Source organism: Schistocerca serialis, chromosome 3 (genome assembly GCF_023864345.2).
Source record: "Schistocerca serialis cubense isolate TAMUIC-IGC-003099 chromosome 3, iqSchSeri2.2, whole genome shotgun sequence".
NCBI classification, from domain to species: Eukaryota; Metazoa; Arthropoda; class Insecta; order Orthoptera; family Acrididae; genus Schistocerca; species Schistocerca serialis.
In genome coordinates, this window is record NC_064640.1 from 717541724 (window position 1) to 717558234 (window position 16511).

General features: G+C 38.3%; 1 protein-coding gene across 1 annotated transcript in view; it reads right to left on the reverse strand.

Moving 5' to 3' along the window:
• Positions 1 to 16511, reverse strand: part of LOC126471122 (CLIP-associating protein 2-like) — a 231815-nt gene that overhangs the window by 26319 nt on the left and 188985 nt on the right. The window contains exons 19-21 of the mRNA XM_050099204.1: positions 14777 to 14926; positions 8386 to 8496; positions 1666 to 1717 (exon numbers count right to left, since the gene is read on the reverse strand). Of these exons, the coding sequence (XP_049955161.1) occupies positions 1666 to 1717; positions 8386 to 8496; positions 14777 to 14926 (313 nt within the window). The remainder of the gene's footprint in view (positions 1 to 1665; positions 1718 to 8385; positions 8497 to 14776; positions 14927 to 16511) is intronic.

A 16511-nucleotide genomic window follows, 5' to 3' on the forward strand; every position in this document is an offset into this window, starting at 1 on the left:
GATGGCCACAAATTTTTAATTGAATGTAGAGACATTGCAGCAGCAAAAGCAAAATTTTGTGTAAAATACACTTACTGTGTGCTGAGGGTAAATAGTCTTGTAGTATACTGCAGTTAAATTTGGGTCTCACAAAATCATACGCAAAAATATATTTTGCTCGTTTTCAATGGAAATATTGGCCTGAAAGTATCTACAATTTTTTTGTACAGCATATATCAGCAATTTAGGTGATGGGTGCAGTAAAGAAGAAGTACAATCTGCAAATACAAATTTTTTGGGAGGTAGGGAATGTTTTCGGTTGTATTAAGGTGACCTGTCGGAACTAAAATCCTGTTGATGGTGTACGTGTACTTGCGTGCTGTCGCGTATGGAGTGTCTCATAATAAAATGCATTCTTATGTGACACGATACAATAATAGTGTCACAGATGTTACCAAAATTAATTTCACAGTTTTCTTAACAACTTTCTGACTGTAAGTTTCTACTAGGTCTAACAGAACACAAATTCATCACCGACGACATTTTTCGTTACATGGGCTGAACAGTTTCACACCTGTTACAGTGTTCTATTTTAATCTCTGAATACTTTCACGTTTTCAAGATAAAATATGTACCACGTGCATCTGTAAAGTTTGAGAATGTTCATACATTATTTTCTGTTCACACATGTCAGTGATTCTGTTTTCTTCTGCAGCTTGAAGGAAAGAAATACTTTTGTTCAAAACTTATTTTAACATCAGTTTTTATTTATTTATTTTCTTTCGTAGCAGCTGGGAAGAATTTTATTTTGTGAAGAACTCCATTATATTCTAGACTAAAAATAGAGATGTCTAACATTTAAAAAGGTTTTGAAATTATCACTAACTGGCAATGCTGTAGGACGGTGAGATGACCTTGAGATGTCTATTTTAGTGACAGCCGCTATGGTAACTGGTCTCCTACTGCACTTCGAGGGAATGGCAGGGAGAGAAACTGCACAATAAACTCATTTCTGGTGCAAAATGTAGTGAGCTGTTTTTCTGGTTCCCTGTGCAAATCAAATCAATATAATCTCCAGTCTAAATCACAATTGTTTTGCAAATTATTTTGTGGCTAATTCTGGTTCCTTTCCATTGCAATGCATTTCTGAATTCCCTTACTTTCTTATACACATTTATAAAGGATACAAGAAACCTCACCTTCATTTGGGGTCAAAATGAAGACTGACTGATCTTCAAATCAAAGCATCTATGATGAAACTGTCGATGTTATCTCTAAATGCCTTAGAACTTGTGCCACTTACAATTAGATCATTGCAGAGCATGAATAATAATACTTTTGTATGAAGTTCTAAAATGCCCAGTCTACATACCTGAGTGGGTTCCTTCTAAGGTTCATGAATTTGTGATGTAAGCAGATTTTATAGGATCAGAGAATACAGTAACAGATGGGGATGAAGTATCAGCATTACACCCAAGTAAACTCTTTCCAAACTGATTAAAAAAGTAAAAATATTGAAGTTGTGAATGAAGCCACATACACTGTTTTTAGCTTTACACAGAATTCCCACGTAAAACAAATGCAATATCATTTGTTACAATAGAAATTCATGATTTTACTATGTCTGTAAAATTATGTTTTACTTAGCATGTAGTTTTATATGGAAATTATTTTAAAGTGACAAACCTGCCGATGGCATATTCTTGTAATATTGATCTGAATCTTGGCCATCCAAATTCTGCAACAGAAAATGGAAACAGCAATAATAAGTTAATGTTCAACTACTGTATATGTGTTCTTTTACCAAAAAATTTGAACAATGTGTTGTAGATTGATATTAATAAATTACTCCTTATATGCAGCTACTCAAAATGGTTAAAAACTGCAGTACAGTGAAGCGAATTTTCATCTACCTCTTGATAACATAATTTATGCTCAAATGAGTCTAATATTCCTATCTGATGTGTCATTGATACATTAAGATACAATGTCCATTTTAAATTAAATGAAAAATGGGAATCACACAATTAATGAAAAATGATATCATCTGTTGCTTGGCTTATTTGAAATTGCATGTGTATTACACACATACAGTTGATGAATATAATGAAAATCTCAAATGACAACAAAAGTAACCCCCAAAAATATCAGCAAACACAATAATTAAAAGTTATTATGCATGATCGTATCGTTAACCACAACAGCAATCAGTTACAATGCTGCTCCAAGCATTGGCTAATAAAGAAATTTTTTGGTGTCTACCTGTCTGCAGACATCATTACTTTGGAAAATGCGTCTTTCATGTCATTCTTGTGGAAACTGTTGAATACAATGATCTACACCACCACTTCTGAGCAGTCATGTTTCTGCACAAGAGTGAACAGGATTCAAGGGGGGTACCACCATAAACCAAAAATCCTGCATCTCCATACTGATACTTTTCAGACTTGAATTAATAAGAAAGTGTTTTTGGCTCCCTCCACACAGTAGCATATTGAGAATCACTGTGTAAATGCAAATCACACTCAAATGTGAAGTTACAACTTATTGGTTCAATTTCTATGTTCTACGAACCGCTGTAAACATTATTTTTAATGAAACAATGAATAAGGAATTTGAAAGTTAAGTATTATGGCCAACTCTTAAAAAATCACTGAGAAACCAGTTAAATAAAGATGTAGATTAATCAGTGACAATTCCAAACAGTTTGGAATTACAATTTCGTCACAAAAGGAAACTCAGTAGCTGGTAATACTTTACAGAAAGCTGGGCAAAGTTTTAACGACTTTATTAACATGCAAAAAAAAAAAAGAGACTTTTTAAGTTTGTGCCAATTTTCCACATGTGTTAAGTCAGGGCATCAAAAAATTATTTTGGTCTATTTAGAAAGTTTTGGAGTTATTCAAAGACTCTGCACCCCACACAGTTAATTTTATAGCAAATTTAGCTCATCAAATACTGAAGTGAATCAGTCACTGATACATCAAATTAGGCATGGTAGTACAGGAAATATATGGGCTTTTGGGGGCGGGTGGGGGGTATCTCATTTCTTTATAAAAGTTTTGTCCTATTTCATAATTTAACGCAGTATACAGAAAAGCTTCAATAGAATGAAAGTTGTAAAGCATCAAATTTTATATTTAAGGACAATGGAAAGAGTTGCATTATTGTGCAAATTGCATGAATTATAGTGTACGACTTAAAAATCACATTGTTTAACAGAAAAGTTCCTGGCAGAAATACAGTAATGCAACACAGCCAAAGAAAATAAACACCTACATTGCAGTTTCATATGAAGTTTGCACATTCTTTACTTCAGCATTATTTAGGTCTTTTCCATTCAGAAATTGTAAGCAGAAATAAGTAATAAGTTTGGAGAAGCAATGGCATTATTACACACAGAGAGAGAAAATGGGAGCTATATCGTAATACAGACAGTCACAGCCCATTTACAGAACATTATTACAGGCAAAACTGTAAATTACTTAAGAATATAATTGAACATGCTAAAATAATGTATTATATGAAGAGGACAGACAGGTCTCAGAATGGAATTAAAACTGTAAGACCCGTAGTTACCGAAGTAGCAGGGCAGAATGTAGTGTTGTGTAACCTATTTACTAATTATTTCCTGTCAATAGTTGGCAAGTTGAATCAAAATTTTATTGGAACAGACAAGTGCGCAAGGCTTTAGAAAGCAGGCATTCTCTGATGATTATGTCACATATAATCAATTAGCAAGGAGTAAGTTGAATCAATGAATGAATTACTGAAGAGTAAAAACTCACAAATGTGTAACAAAGTATCAGAGGATAAGACACTCACTCATTTTGAGTATGAGCACTTGTACCTGCTCATGCTCTTAATCATGAACAGACCAGTTCTGGTGTGGTGGGGATTGAGGGAAATGTGCACACACCATGTGGTAGTGACAACACAGGAGAAGCACGAGTGGTGAAATGGGGGAGGATGATTTCTGACAGCAGTACGTTCACAGCAGTATTGACAACGGTCATCATAGGCCATCAACAGAGATCGCCCAATAACGTTGGCCGACTGCTTGGTCACAGTGCATCCAATCTTCTTCGTCAGTTTTTGACAGGATCAAGAAGGTTAGGTTAGATTAGAATCTATTCTATTTATGAAGTAGGTTATACTTTAACCTCCTAGGTTGGGATGGATACACCACCACCTCTGTGCTTGGAGATAAGTGCTACCATGTGGCTTTAGCTATTAAAAGGATGCCAAAGGCATGTGAATGAGCTATACATGTATTAAAAAGAAAGTGGTGAGTACTTTACACTTCGTCCTCAGTTACTGGAATTACCAAACAAGTTTTACGAATATTTGAGATGAAGGGAAAAACATTCTGGTACATATTCAACACGATCTGCGACGACTCTGAAAAGTGAAGTTACCAACACTGTTGGAAGTTGTGCAGACATACGTCAATTAACCTTCAATGACTATCATTAAGCATACATGTGAAAGACAAACAAAGTTTAGAATAAGATACTCTGAATACATAAATCAATGAAAGCAGAAAAATACACACACACACACACACACACACACACACACACACACACACACACACACAAACACACAAACACACCACGTTTGCAAACCACTTCATGTAACAGAATCACCGGTCTACTGGCGTAAAAATGCCAGTAAACAGTAATAATAATTTGTAGACTGCTAATGTCCTTCTGCCACAAAACAAAAAAGATCCACTACAGTTGCATAGGATACGCCACTCTTTTCACTCGAACAAATTATTTTTTGAGGTTATAATTTACGCCTCAAATGTCCGATAAAGATTTTGCCTACTTGTAGGTAAAAGCAGACGTACACAATGACAAGTGCAATTCAATTAGTAGTAATGATGACGTAACAGTAGTGATGATGAATTTATAATCCCTTTGCAACATATGAATAAAGAAGCCTATAATTAGTGGATATTAGTGACAGTGAGGAGGAGTACATATCAAGTGGTAGGGAAACAGCTTTGCCTGAAAATACAATACAGTATCAATGTGGATTCAAAATGATGAAGATGTGTAAAATTCAGACCAATTTTTAATAGAAGAGAAACATTTCAAGAAAAAGACACACAAACTGAAAGAATTATTAGTGTTGTTATGTCACAATGTGAATAAAGAAGCCAACTATTAGTGATAGCAAACTAGATACTAGGGAAAAAAGAGGAGGAATGTGTATTCAGTGCAGACGGAACATCTTTACATTAAGATATGTTTGCAAAGGTTACAGTAGCTCACGAAAAAAATTAGTAACACAAGTCAATGTTGTAGAAAATTAAATTAAAGAGACAGCATGTGTTCAGCAGAGATAAAAAGCTGTTGAAGACGTAGAGGTTAGGAGGAGGAAGAAACCTTCTGATAAAGAACAAGCTGTAAAAGCAAGTCGGAATTTCCGGAATGATGTTACAGTACAGAAGCGCATGCTATGAGAAAATAATGGGAAGAGACACGTTGAGTATGTATTTTTTGTAAATGTGGGGAAACCTAAAAGCTTACTGTTTGATAATTGCTCCCAGCTCTGCTCAAAACTATACAGAGAAGAAATGCTGAAATCCAAGTCAACGGTTACTCCTTTAAATGCATGTATAACATAACAACTGTACTGAAAGTAATGTAACTATGAAAAATTAAAATTTTTTGATGAAACTGTGTATAGAAAAATATCGATATTGTCATGACGGAAAAAACATTACTTTCTTTAGACCTACTTAAACAAATGTTATTAGTAAGTATTAAATAGAAATTAGAATATGATACTATGTAAAAATGTAAATGACTGTAACACTCACACAGAACAGTATTTCGTTCATAGTCAATTTTCAAATATTCATCCTTGACCTTGGAGCACCAAGTGGCGAGTGCAGTGGTGAAAAGGAAGCAGAAGGAAGGAAGCCAAGAGTGTGGAAGTGTTTTCGATGCCCAGAAATAAAAATTTAAAATCGTGCCTAATTGTGTGTCAAATCATTTATATAAAGTGATGTGTCTATTGGTTAAACATTTCCGGACATATAGTATCAAAGTTTTGAGCCACTGCAGCAGTTGGAATAAAGTATCTGGGAAGGTGTGATGGTGAACCATACTAAATCGCATTGCCAGATTCACGAAGAAAATCTGCAGAATTGGTTGACACCGCTAATTACAATGGAACATTAACAACAAAGCAATAAGTCTATTATACTTTTTAATTAGGCATGGAGTGTGGGTCAGCTTAGTGCAAATGCTGAACATTGTTTTCTTGGAACAGTATAAATTTTGTATTCACAGTTGTACTAAATTTCCTTTTTTCCTACACCTGCACGACTCATGCCTTCCTATGGAAATTGACATCAGGATGAAGAGACAGGGATTTCTGCTACCCACACTTCATGCCTAATTAAAAAGTATAATAGGCTTATTGCTTTGTTGTTAATGTTCCATTGTAATTAGAGACAGTGTGTGTGTGTGTGTGTGTGTGTGTGTGCGCGCGTGCGTGCGTGCGCGCGTGTGTGTGGGGTTGGGGGGGGGGGGGGGGGGGTTGGCACATCATAACTTTCATTATATTGATTTCCTATTCAATGTGTATGTAATTAATAAAATAAAAAAAAAAAAAAATGCTAATAACCTCAGAGGATCAAAACATACTCTCTTTGTTGTTATAAAGAGAAAGTTTGGAAATATATGCTGTGGAAAAGTAAAGATTACAATGTTTCAGTATTTGAATGCATAGATTCATCTCTTACCCACAGCTATGTAAAAGGGCACTCTCCACAGTCTTCAAAGAGTGTCATCATTATCCACATCTCCTATGTCATTGTCCCCATCTTCACTGCTGCTGCTATCATCCCCTAATCTTATTATAACCTCTTCCACTCTTTGTTACAGAGCACCTTCTTGTTGTCATGCCTCTTCCCAGATGTACCACATATGTTAGACAGTATTGTTTCACTTTATGATCGTGATACTGCCCAATACTTCACACGCAGAAAATTCGACATCTTTTAATTTTAAGAGTTTTATTTTAGTCTGCAACATATGATTTCAACTGAGGTGACACAAGATCTATTTGCATTGAAACGGCAGTATTAAGGTGGAAGTTGGAACATATGACCATTGTATTCAGTAATTTTGTCAATTTCATAAACGGTATTACGTGATTTATGCTCTTTCAAGAATGACAGCAGTTCTGACTTCTTCATTTCCCTATCAAGTGAATCTTTGCAGTTCTTCCTAGCCCATCCATAATGTCATTCTTCCTGATGCTGCAGCATGTAGGGGCTCTACTTAACTGCACTAAGTGGTATGGTGCATTATATTACAGGAAGTTCTTATTTTTGGAAGAACCACTCTTTAAATTTTTTTGCCGACATTTATATGCGCTAGTCCCCCCTGATTTCTTTGATGTAAAAAACTGTGGAGGATAATAAAAGCATTTGGAACAAACCCACCAATTGCTCCAGCATGTAAAAGATTGAGCTGACTGCCTTTTCCAACTGGAGCTTTCATCGTTCCTCATGTGATATCATAATTCCACAGAGTCAGTAGGGAACGACCAGCACTTACCAACATTTTGTCCAATCAAATGATTTTTTAATGTCTGCACTACTTTTTTAGTATCACTAAAAGGCTGAGTTTTTTCTCTGGAAAACAACTCAACTCGCAGCCTTGTAGTGAGAGAAGCAGCTTCTTCTGGGTAGGATATTCTTTCTGCATGTAATAGTCTCACAGGTCCCTGAAGTGCACCCTCCTTAACATTATCCAGTTCTACTGTTTTAGCAGCATGCACTACCATGGAGTCAAAATAGCAGCAGTTGGTTCCTCCAGATCTCCAGTACTCTCTCCCTCATTTTTATCCTTACAGAGGTCGCTTCAGTTTTCAGAGCAGCAGCTACTCATTCTATGACTTCTGAAGACAGTGTAAATGGTCCATCATTATCCCTTTCTTCCTCGAAATAGCATTGTACATTATATAAGAGTTAATGAGATTGGATCCTCATGGTAGATGAGATTGGATCTTTATGGTAGTGCCCTATGGCAATATTTACAAATTCCTAGGCTCCCCCCACACGATGCGCTCCAAGTGTGGGTAGTGTCAAGGGACATTATTCCTGTCACCTGACTATACACACAAGATGCAATCTAACTCAGTTCATAAATACAACTTAAAAGAAAGCAGTTAGTATAAACAAAGTGTTTTGAATTGAACATGGATACAACAAAAATACAATTGTTCAAAACATCAATTCTAAGTCTAAATAAAATAAAATTTAAATCAACCTTTATTGTTGAAAAGAAAGACAAAGTTAAATATTAATATGTCTAAACTTACTTTTGTATGGGAGTCCATGAACATTTTGGTAAAAATTTCAGTTACTCAATGGAGTTCAACGCGTCTTAGTCTGTTTTCATTTTGGAAATATGCTTGCAATGAGACCAGCCCATCCTTACGCTCATTCCAGTGTGTGCTGGCACAGTTGTTTATGATGTCCGATATGTTCTACAGGGAAAAGAAACAAAAAAGTGTACCAACTGTAACATGTTAAAACACATTATAATATTTTGTCTCCATGTCCCAGTGAGAAACACATTTAAGTTCATGTTTATTTTGAGACAATTAATTACACAAGTATACTCAAATGGGTCTTTTTTATTATTTCTGTCAAATTTTAAAATTGTGACTCTTAAAGTTGTGGCATCATCAATGGATTTAAAAAAACTGTGTGCCATGGAAGATGGTTCTACAGACATGTTCTCAGAATGTTACTTGCAAAACAATACATATGGTAATAATGTAAAAATATTAATGATGATGACAGTTAACGGAGACAAATTCCTGGACACTATTTATTGAGCTGCATGAAAATTGATCTGCAGGGTGAAATTCTCAATATGTGTATAAATACATGTAAAATACATTAAATATATGTTAAACATATTTAATATGTGCATATGTGGGCAATGCTACAGGTAAAAGGCTCATCCTAAACCCCTGGAACAATTTCAACCAAATTTGGTACACACATTAATTACGATCTAGAAAGAGATACTGCGGGAGTAAAATCCACCAGCCTCCTATTGAGAAGAGGGTGATACCATGGAGGGATATGAGGAGTGGAGGAGATGGACAGAGATAAGGGAACGTAAAAAATGGAAAGCGGAGGGGGGGGGGGGGGATGGACAGAGAAAGGAAAGATGAGGAGAGGGACAGAAACAGAGGGAGGAAGATATAGGTATAGAGAGAGGGAGGAGGAAATGAAGAGAGAGAGGGGGAGGAAGAAGAAATGAACAGAAAGAGGGCAGACGAGGAGATGAACAGGGAAAGGATAGCGGAGGTAGTGGACAGATATTGAGTAGGAGATACGGGGGAGGGAGGGGGGGGGGGAACCAGACAGACAAACACAGGAAGAAGAGGAAATGGAATGAAATGGGAGAGAAGCAGACAGACGGGGGGAGGAGCAGACCGACAGTGGAGGGGGGGGGGAGCAGACCGACAGTGGGGGGGAGGAGCAGACCGACAGAAGGGGGAGGGAGCAGACCGCCAGTGGGGGGGGGGGGAGGAGCAGACCGACAGTGGGGGGAGGGGAGGAGCAGACCGACAGAGGGGGGAGGGGAGGGGCGCACAGTCAGAGGGGGGAGGGGAGGGGCGCACAGACAGAGGGGGGAGGGGAGGAGCGCACAGACAGAGGGGGGAGGGGAGGAGCGCACAGACAGAGGGGGGAGGGGAGGAGCGCACAGACAGAGGGGGGAGGGGAGGAGCGCACAGACAGAGGGGGGAGGGGAGGAGCGCACATACAGAGGGGGGAGGGGAGGAGCGCACAGACAGAGGGGGGAGGGGAGGAGCGCACAGACAGAGGGGGGAGGGGAGGAGCGCACAGACAGAGGGGGGGGGGAGGAGCGCACAGACAGAGGGGGGAGGGGAGGAGCGCACAGACAGGGGGGGGAGGAGCGCACAGACAGAGGGGGGGTGCGCACAGACAGAGGGGGGGGGAGCGCACAGACAGAGGGGGGAGGAGCGCACAGACAGGGGGAGAGGAGCACACAGACAGGGGGAGAGGAGCACACAGACAGGGGGGGAGCACACAGAAAGAGGGGTGGAGCACACAGACAGAGGGGTGGAGCACACAGACAGAGGGGTGGAGCACACAGCCAGAGGGGGGGGGAGGAGCACACAGACAGAGCGGGGGAGGAGCACACAGACAGAGGGGGGGAAGAGCACACAGACAGAGGTGGGAGGAGACGGACAGAAGAGGTGGGGAGGAGACGGACAGAAGAGGTGGGGAGGAGACGGACAGAAGAGGTGGGGAGGAGACGGACAGAGGAGGTGGGGAGGAGACGGACAGAAGAGGTGGGGAGGAGACGGACAGAAGAGGTGGGGAGGAGACGGACAGAAGAGGTGGGGAGGAGACGGACAGAAGAGGTGGGGAGGAGATGGACAGAACAGGTGGGGAGGAGACGGACAGAAGAGGTGGGGAGGAGACGGACAGAAGAGGTGGGGAGGAGACGGACAGAAGAGAGGGGTAGCAGATGGACAGAGATAGAAGGAAGGAGTAGATAGGCAGAGACGGGTGTAGGAGGAGATGGATAGAGAGATGGAGTATGCAGGCAATGCCAAGTATTCAGATAGTTGAATTACAAACACTGGTAAGGCAAGCTTAGAAACATTGAAGGCAGAGGTGGCTAAGACACGAATTACTGATGAAATATAGGCACTCATCAATGAAATAAGGAAATATATGGAATCAAAGGACATGATTGCTAAACAACAGTACAAGATGCTTAATACAAAATCAAAATGAGATATAAACAAAATCAAGGTAAATGAGAAAGAACTTGTAGGGCAACAGGAAACACTTGTTCACAAGAAAAGAGTCACCACATATAAAAATTTCAAACATAATATTTGGGAAACCACTTATAAAGTACATTTGTGGGGACATGATTATGTGCAAAGAATGAGCAAATATATGGCAGGAGAATATAAAAAGTCTTTATTACGCAGAAGAGCAGTTACACAGTGAGAAGAAGAGACTGATGTGGGAGAAGAGAGATATTACAGGCATAAACACCCATCAAAGGGAATGTCAACTACTCACATGACAGCACAGCAAATGTTTGGGACAACAGTTCCACAAGTACTATTCAAAAGTGTGATGATCAACAAATTTAAATTAATTCAATTGTGTTCAATGTTATAAATCTGATCATTACAAATACCTTCAAAGCAGTAATGATTAATGGCAGTGACACTGCTGGTGGTGTAGTGGTAGTGTGTTATGATGAAAGATACAACCCTGTTAAGTGTCTCGTGACACTGAGTACCAAAAGGTGATACTATAAACAAAAAATAATAAAAAAAGTAGTGTCAAAATGATGATAAAACTACAATGTTAACAAACTGTTTATGGTGGTAAAAACTGGATCTCCATCACACCTCGAAGCTCGCTTCGACCCAAATACTCCAAAAACAAAAACAAATTAGATTTCTGTAGAGAGCACAATTAAACCCTGCTGTCATCATAAAAAGAACAGAAAACAAGTAAAAAAATCAATCTAATTATTGTAACCCTTACTTGATACGCTTTTATGGAGCAACATGCTTGACACATTGGGGCATGGAAGTAGTGGGTGGGGGGATCGCACTCCAATGACAAAAACTGTTATAACAAATAATCTACTGAACAACTTCACTTGAAAACTTTTATAGCTGCTCAAAAAACTCACTTTTTGAAGTTATATGGGTTATATAATCAAAAAATAAGAAAAAAACAACAAAAAATTGAAAACATTAAAGGTTCTTTAAAAGAAATCATGTAAATGGCCAAAAATTTAACTGAGTTTCCTGAAGTTAGAGATATACAGGGTGGTCCACTGATCATGACCGGGCCAAATATATCATGAAATAAGCGTCAAATGAAAAAACTACAAAGAACAAAACTGAATGGGGAAACCAGATGGCGCTATGGTTGGCCCGCTAGATGGCGCTGCCATTGGTCAAATGGATATCAAACTGCATTTTTTTAAATAGGAAACCCCATTTTTTATCACATATTCGTGTAGTACGTAAGGAAATATGAATGTTTTAGTTGGACCACTTTTTCGCTTTGTGATAGATGGTGCTGTAATAATCACAAACATATGGCTCACAATTTTAGACAAACAGTTGGTAACAGGTAGGTTTTTGAAATTAAAATACAGAACATAGGTACATTTGAACATTTTATTTCGGTTGTTCCAATGTGATACATGTACCTTTGTGAACTTATCATTTCTGAGAACGCATGCTGTTACAGCGTGATTACCTGTACATACCACATTAATGCAATAAATGCTCAAAATGATGTCTGTCAACCTCAATGCATTTGGCAATACGTGTAACGACATTCCTCTCAACAGCGAGTAGTACGCCTTCCGTACTGTTCGCACATGCATTGACAATGCGCTGATGCATGTTGTCAGGCACTGTCGGTGGATCACGATAGCAAATATCCTTCAACTTTCGCCACAGAAAGAAATCTGGGGACGTCAGATCTGGTAATTGTGCGGGCCATGGTATGGTGCTTCGACGACCAATCCACCTGTCATGAAATATGCTATTCAGTACCACTTCAACTGCACATGGGCTATCTATTCAGTACCACTTCAACTGCACATGGGCTATGTGCTGGACATACATCATGTTGGAAGTACATCGCCAATCTGTCATGCAGTGAAACATCTTGTAGAAACATCGGTAGAACATTACGTAGGAAATCAGCATACATTGCACTATTTAGATTGCCGTCGATAAAATGGGGGCCAATTATCCTTCCTCCAATAATGCCGCACCATACACTAATCCGCCAAGATCGCTGATGTTCCACTTGTCGTACCCATCGTGGATTTTCCGTTGCTCAGTAGTGCATATTATGCCGGTTTACATTACCGCTGTTGGTGAATGACGCTTCGTCGCTAAATAGAACGCGTGCAAAAAATCTGTCATCATCCCGTAATTTCTCTTGTGGCCAGTGGAAGAACTGTACACGACGTTCAAAGTCATCACCATGCAATGCCTGGTGTATAGAAATATAGTATGGGTGCAATCAATGTTGATGTAGCATTCTCAACACCGATGTTTTTGAGATTCCCGATTCTCGCGCAATTTGTCTGCTACTGATGTATGGATTAGTCGTGACAGCAGCTAAAACACCTATTTGAGCATCATCATTTGTTGCAGGTCGTGGTTGATGTTTCACATGTGGCTAAACACTTCCTGTTTCCTTAAATAACGTAACTATCCAGCGAACAGTCAGGACACTTCGATGATGTTGTCCAGGATACCGAGCAGCATACATAGCACACGCCCGTTGGGCATTTTGATCACAATAACCATACATCAACACAATATTGACGTTTTCCGCAATTGGTAAACAGTCCATTTTAACACGGGTAATGTATCATGAAGCAAATGCCGTCCGCATTGGCGGAATGTTACGTGGTACCACGTACTTATAGGTTTGTGACTATTACAGCGCTATCTATCACAAAGCGAAAAAAGTGGTTCAACTAAAACATTCATATTTCTTTACGTATTACACGAATATGTAATAAAAAATGGGGGCTCCTATTGAAAAAAACGCAGTTGATATCCGTTTTACCTATGGCAGCACCATCTAACGGGCCAACCATATTGCCATCTGGTTTCCCCCTTCAAGCTAGACGAGTTTCATTCTTTGTAGTTTTTTTCGTTTGATGCTTATTTCGTGAGATGTTTGGCCCAGTCACTATCAACTACATAAAGAAGCATATTTATTCTGAAAAATGAAAGGTATGCCTATCGTGAAGAAGTGAAAAAGCTGTTACCATCAAAATAAGCAAAGTTTTTATTGTTTAAGAACAATATTCAAGTGATTTTGATTAGAAAATAGAAGAAACCTGTTCATTATAATGAAATGAAAGAATTTCAGTCAAATTTGCATAGCTTTAACATGCACACTCATCACAGATTAATGTAAGTCCCATAGTGCTTAGAGCTGTCACAGATTAATGATTTTTGTACACTTCAAGTAACCTATCACATATACGTCGAGTTTGCAAATTACACACCATCTCATTATTAGAACAGAACATCTATTGTAAAGAAAAGAAGGGGAGAAGACATGATAAAACAAAGTGCACATACTTGAAATAAAATGCATTTAAATTTCGCAGACTCGATCTAACTTGACACTCTTGGGTGTAGGCAACCCCAGTCAACTTAGGATAGTTGCCATAGACAAATGGCCACTTTCAGAGTGAAGCAACTGACTCTAGGGTGTAGTGGTACTATAAAAATCATAATAGATAGTGCTATAAGCCCAAGTTTCTACGTTTTACATAGTTAAAGTACAGTCTCCTGCAGATGGGTGGTTTACTTGCTTCTGCAATTCCTTCTAATTGGTCCCCAGAACCATTAAATTTTCAGCAAACAATTTTGTTGTTATTCTCTCACCTATCCCTATTGTCACTTGTGACATTACATATATTATCCATCATCACAATGAAAAGCAATGGAGATACTCCACTTCCTAGTTTTAGATCATTTTTCTGTGTTAGTCATCCTGTTCTCCCTTTTCCCACTCTCACTGAACTCTCATACAATAATTAAGTACAGAATATTTTGAATATATTTTGTAAATACTGGTACTACTAAAAGGTTACTCTTAATAATTCTTTAAAGCTGACAATTGAAACAGACATTTTCCTTCAAATGCTACGAAAGACGAGCAGAAAAATATAAAACTTACAAATATAAAACTTACATCACCAGACCTCCTGTAGCAATCAAGAGATCGCTCTGAACACACACTGGATGTCTCACTGTCATCTGAATGATCATCAAACGATCTGTATGCCTTGCGGCTGAGTGGTACTTGGCTGCCAACTTCATTTCCGTCAACTGAGTCGAATGTCTGTTTGGAAGTAAGAAAGTTGCTGATGTAAGAATAGCCGTATAAAGTATTTTAACACTTAAATGTACAACAATTAAAACAACAATTACAATGAATGTTCTGAGAAAGTAACGCAAATTACTGGTTCTCCAAAACCTTAACAGCAAACCATTAAGTCCTCTCCTTCACATATGTTTACTGGTCCTCTCAAAATCACAATATACCTTCCTAAGATATTAACCTAGATATTTTTATCCAAGCAAACACCATCACTTTTGAGAGGGTCAAAACCATGTCGGCTGAACATTTTGTTTACTTTTGTAAAGAGAAAGGAATTGCACAAGACTAGATAAGGGCTGTAAGATGACAACAACTCATTTTAGGAGTGTCACAAAATATTTAGGTTTGGTTGCCCTGATGACAGACACACACATTGTCTGACGTAGGTGTATCTCTTTCCTCATTATGTGGATTCTTTCCAAAACCTCATTAGGTTGTTGCAGTAAATAAATTTACAGTCACCACTTTATCTTCTTCAATATACTTAAATCCACTTCCAGTTTTTCTTTGTGATGAGATCACGTGTGGCAGATAAGTTTGCTTCGAATATCAAGAGCCTAACATTTTTTATGTACAAACTGAACATGGTGTTAATGCCTTAACCACACTAACTATAACTGTTTATATCAGAATATGTAATTCATCGGTTGTAAACCACACTTTAAGCATTCTATAAACTTTGGTAGTAGCATCCTAACTTGAACAATCATAATTTCAGTTTACATCTATTTTAATTAAAGAACCTGTTTTGAGGAATTTTAGAAGTTTGAGTGAGGTGTACAACATATTTCATAGTATATCAATAGCTGCAAGCTACAGTTGTGCATTCTACAGATTTTATCAGAAGCACTTGGAGTGTAGGTACTTACATAATTTGAATATGTTTATACTTTTTTTCTGCTACTATAAATATCAAATTGCATTCCATTCATTTTTCCTCTCAATAACAGTACATACTGCCTGTAGCAGTCATAAAGGTCTGCTTTTTTCAAACCTTGTTATATGGGTCGATTAGTGAGCATAATTATGACAAAACAGAAGTTTGCGACAGAAAGTTCCAACAGCTTGAAAGAATCAGAAAATTTGATTACAATTTCTTTATCATCATAAAACAAATCAAATACCGGCTGAAAACACTTCAGTTCTTAAACAGAACTTCTAATTTTTGAAGTGCAACAGATCCAAAAGTTAAAAGTGAAGCTGCACCCCTAATTTTAAGTAATTTATTTGCTAAACAGAAAAAAAAATATTGCAAGAGAGACACTGCAGCCCCATAGTAAACGCTATTAACAGGCCCAGACTCAGCCAGTTAATATTTCTAAACATATGGAAATTGTTCTAACTGCTGTCAGTTGACTGGAAGCTGCTTTAAGGGGTTTTCTGGGTTGGCTTTTGACAGAGAGAGAAACATACAAGATTCACCAAAGTGCCTTATGCACTATCCTCTCCCAGGGATACTGACTCCTTTCCAGGAAATACTGAATCTATCATGACTTGTCAATTCCAAGGTTGTACTTTGGTCATTCTAGCGACCAGCAGATAGAAG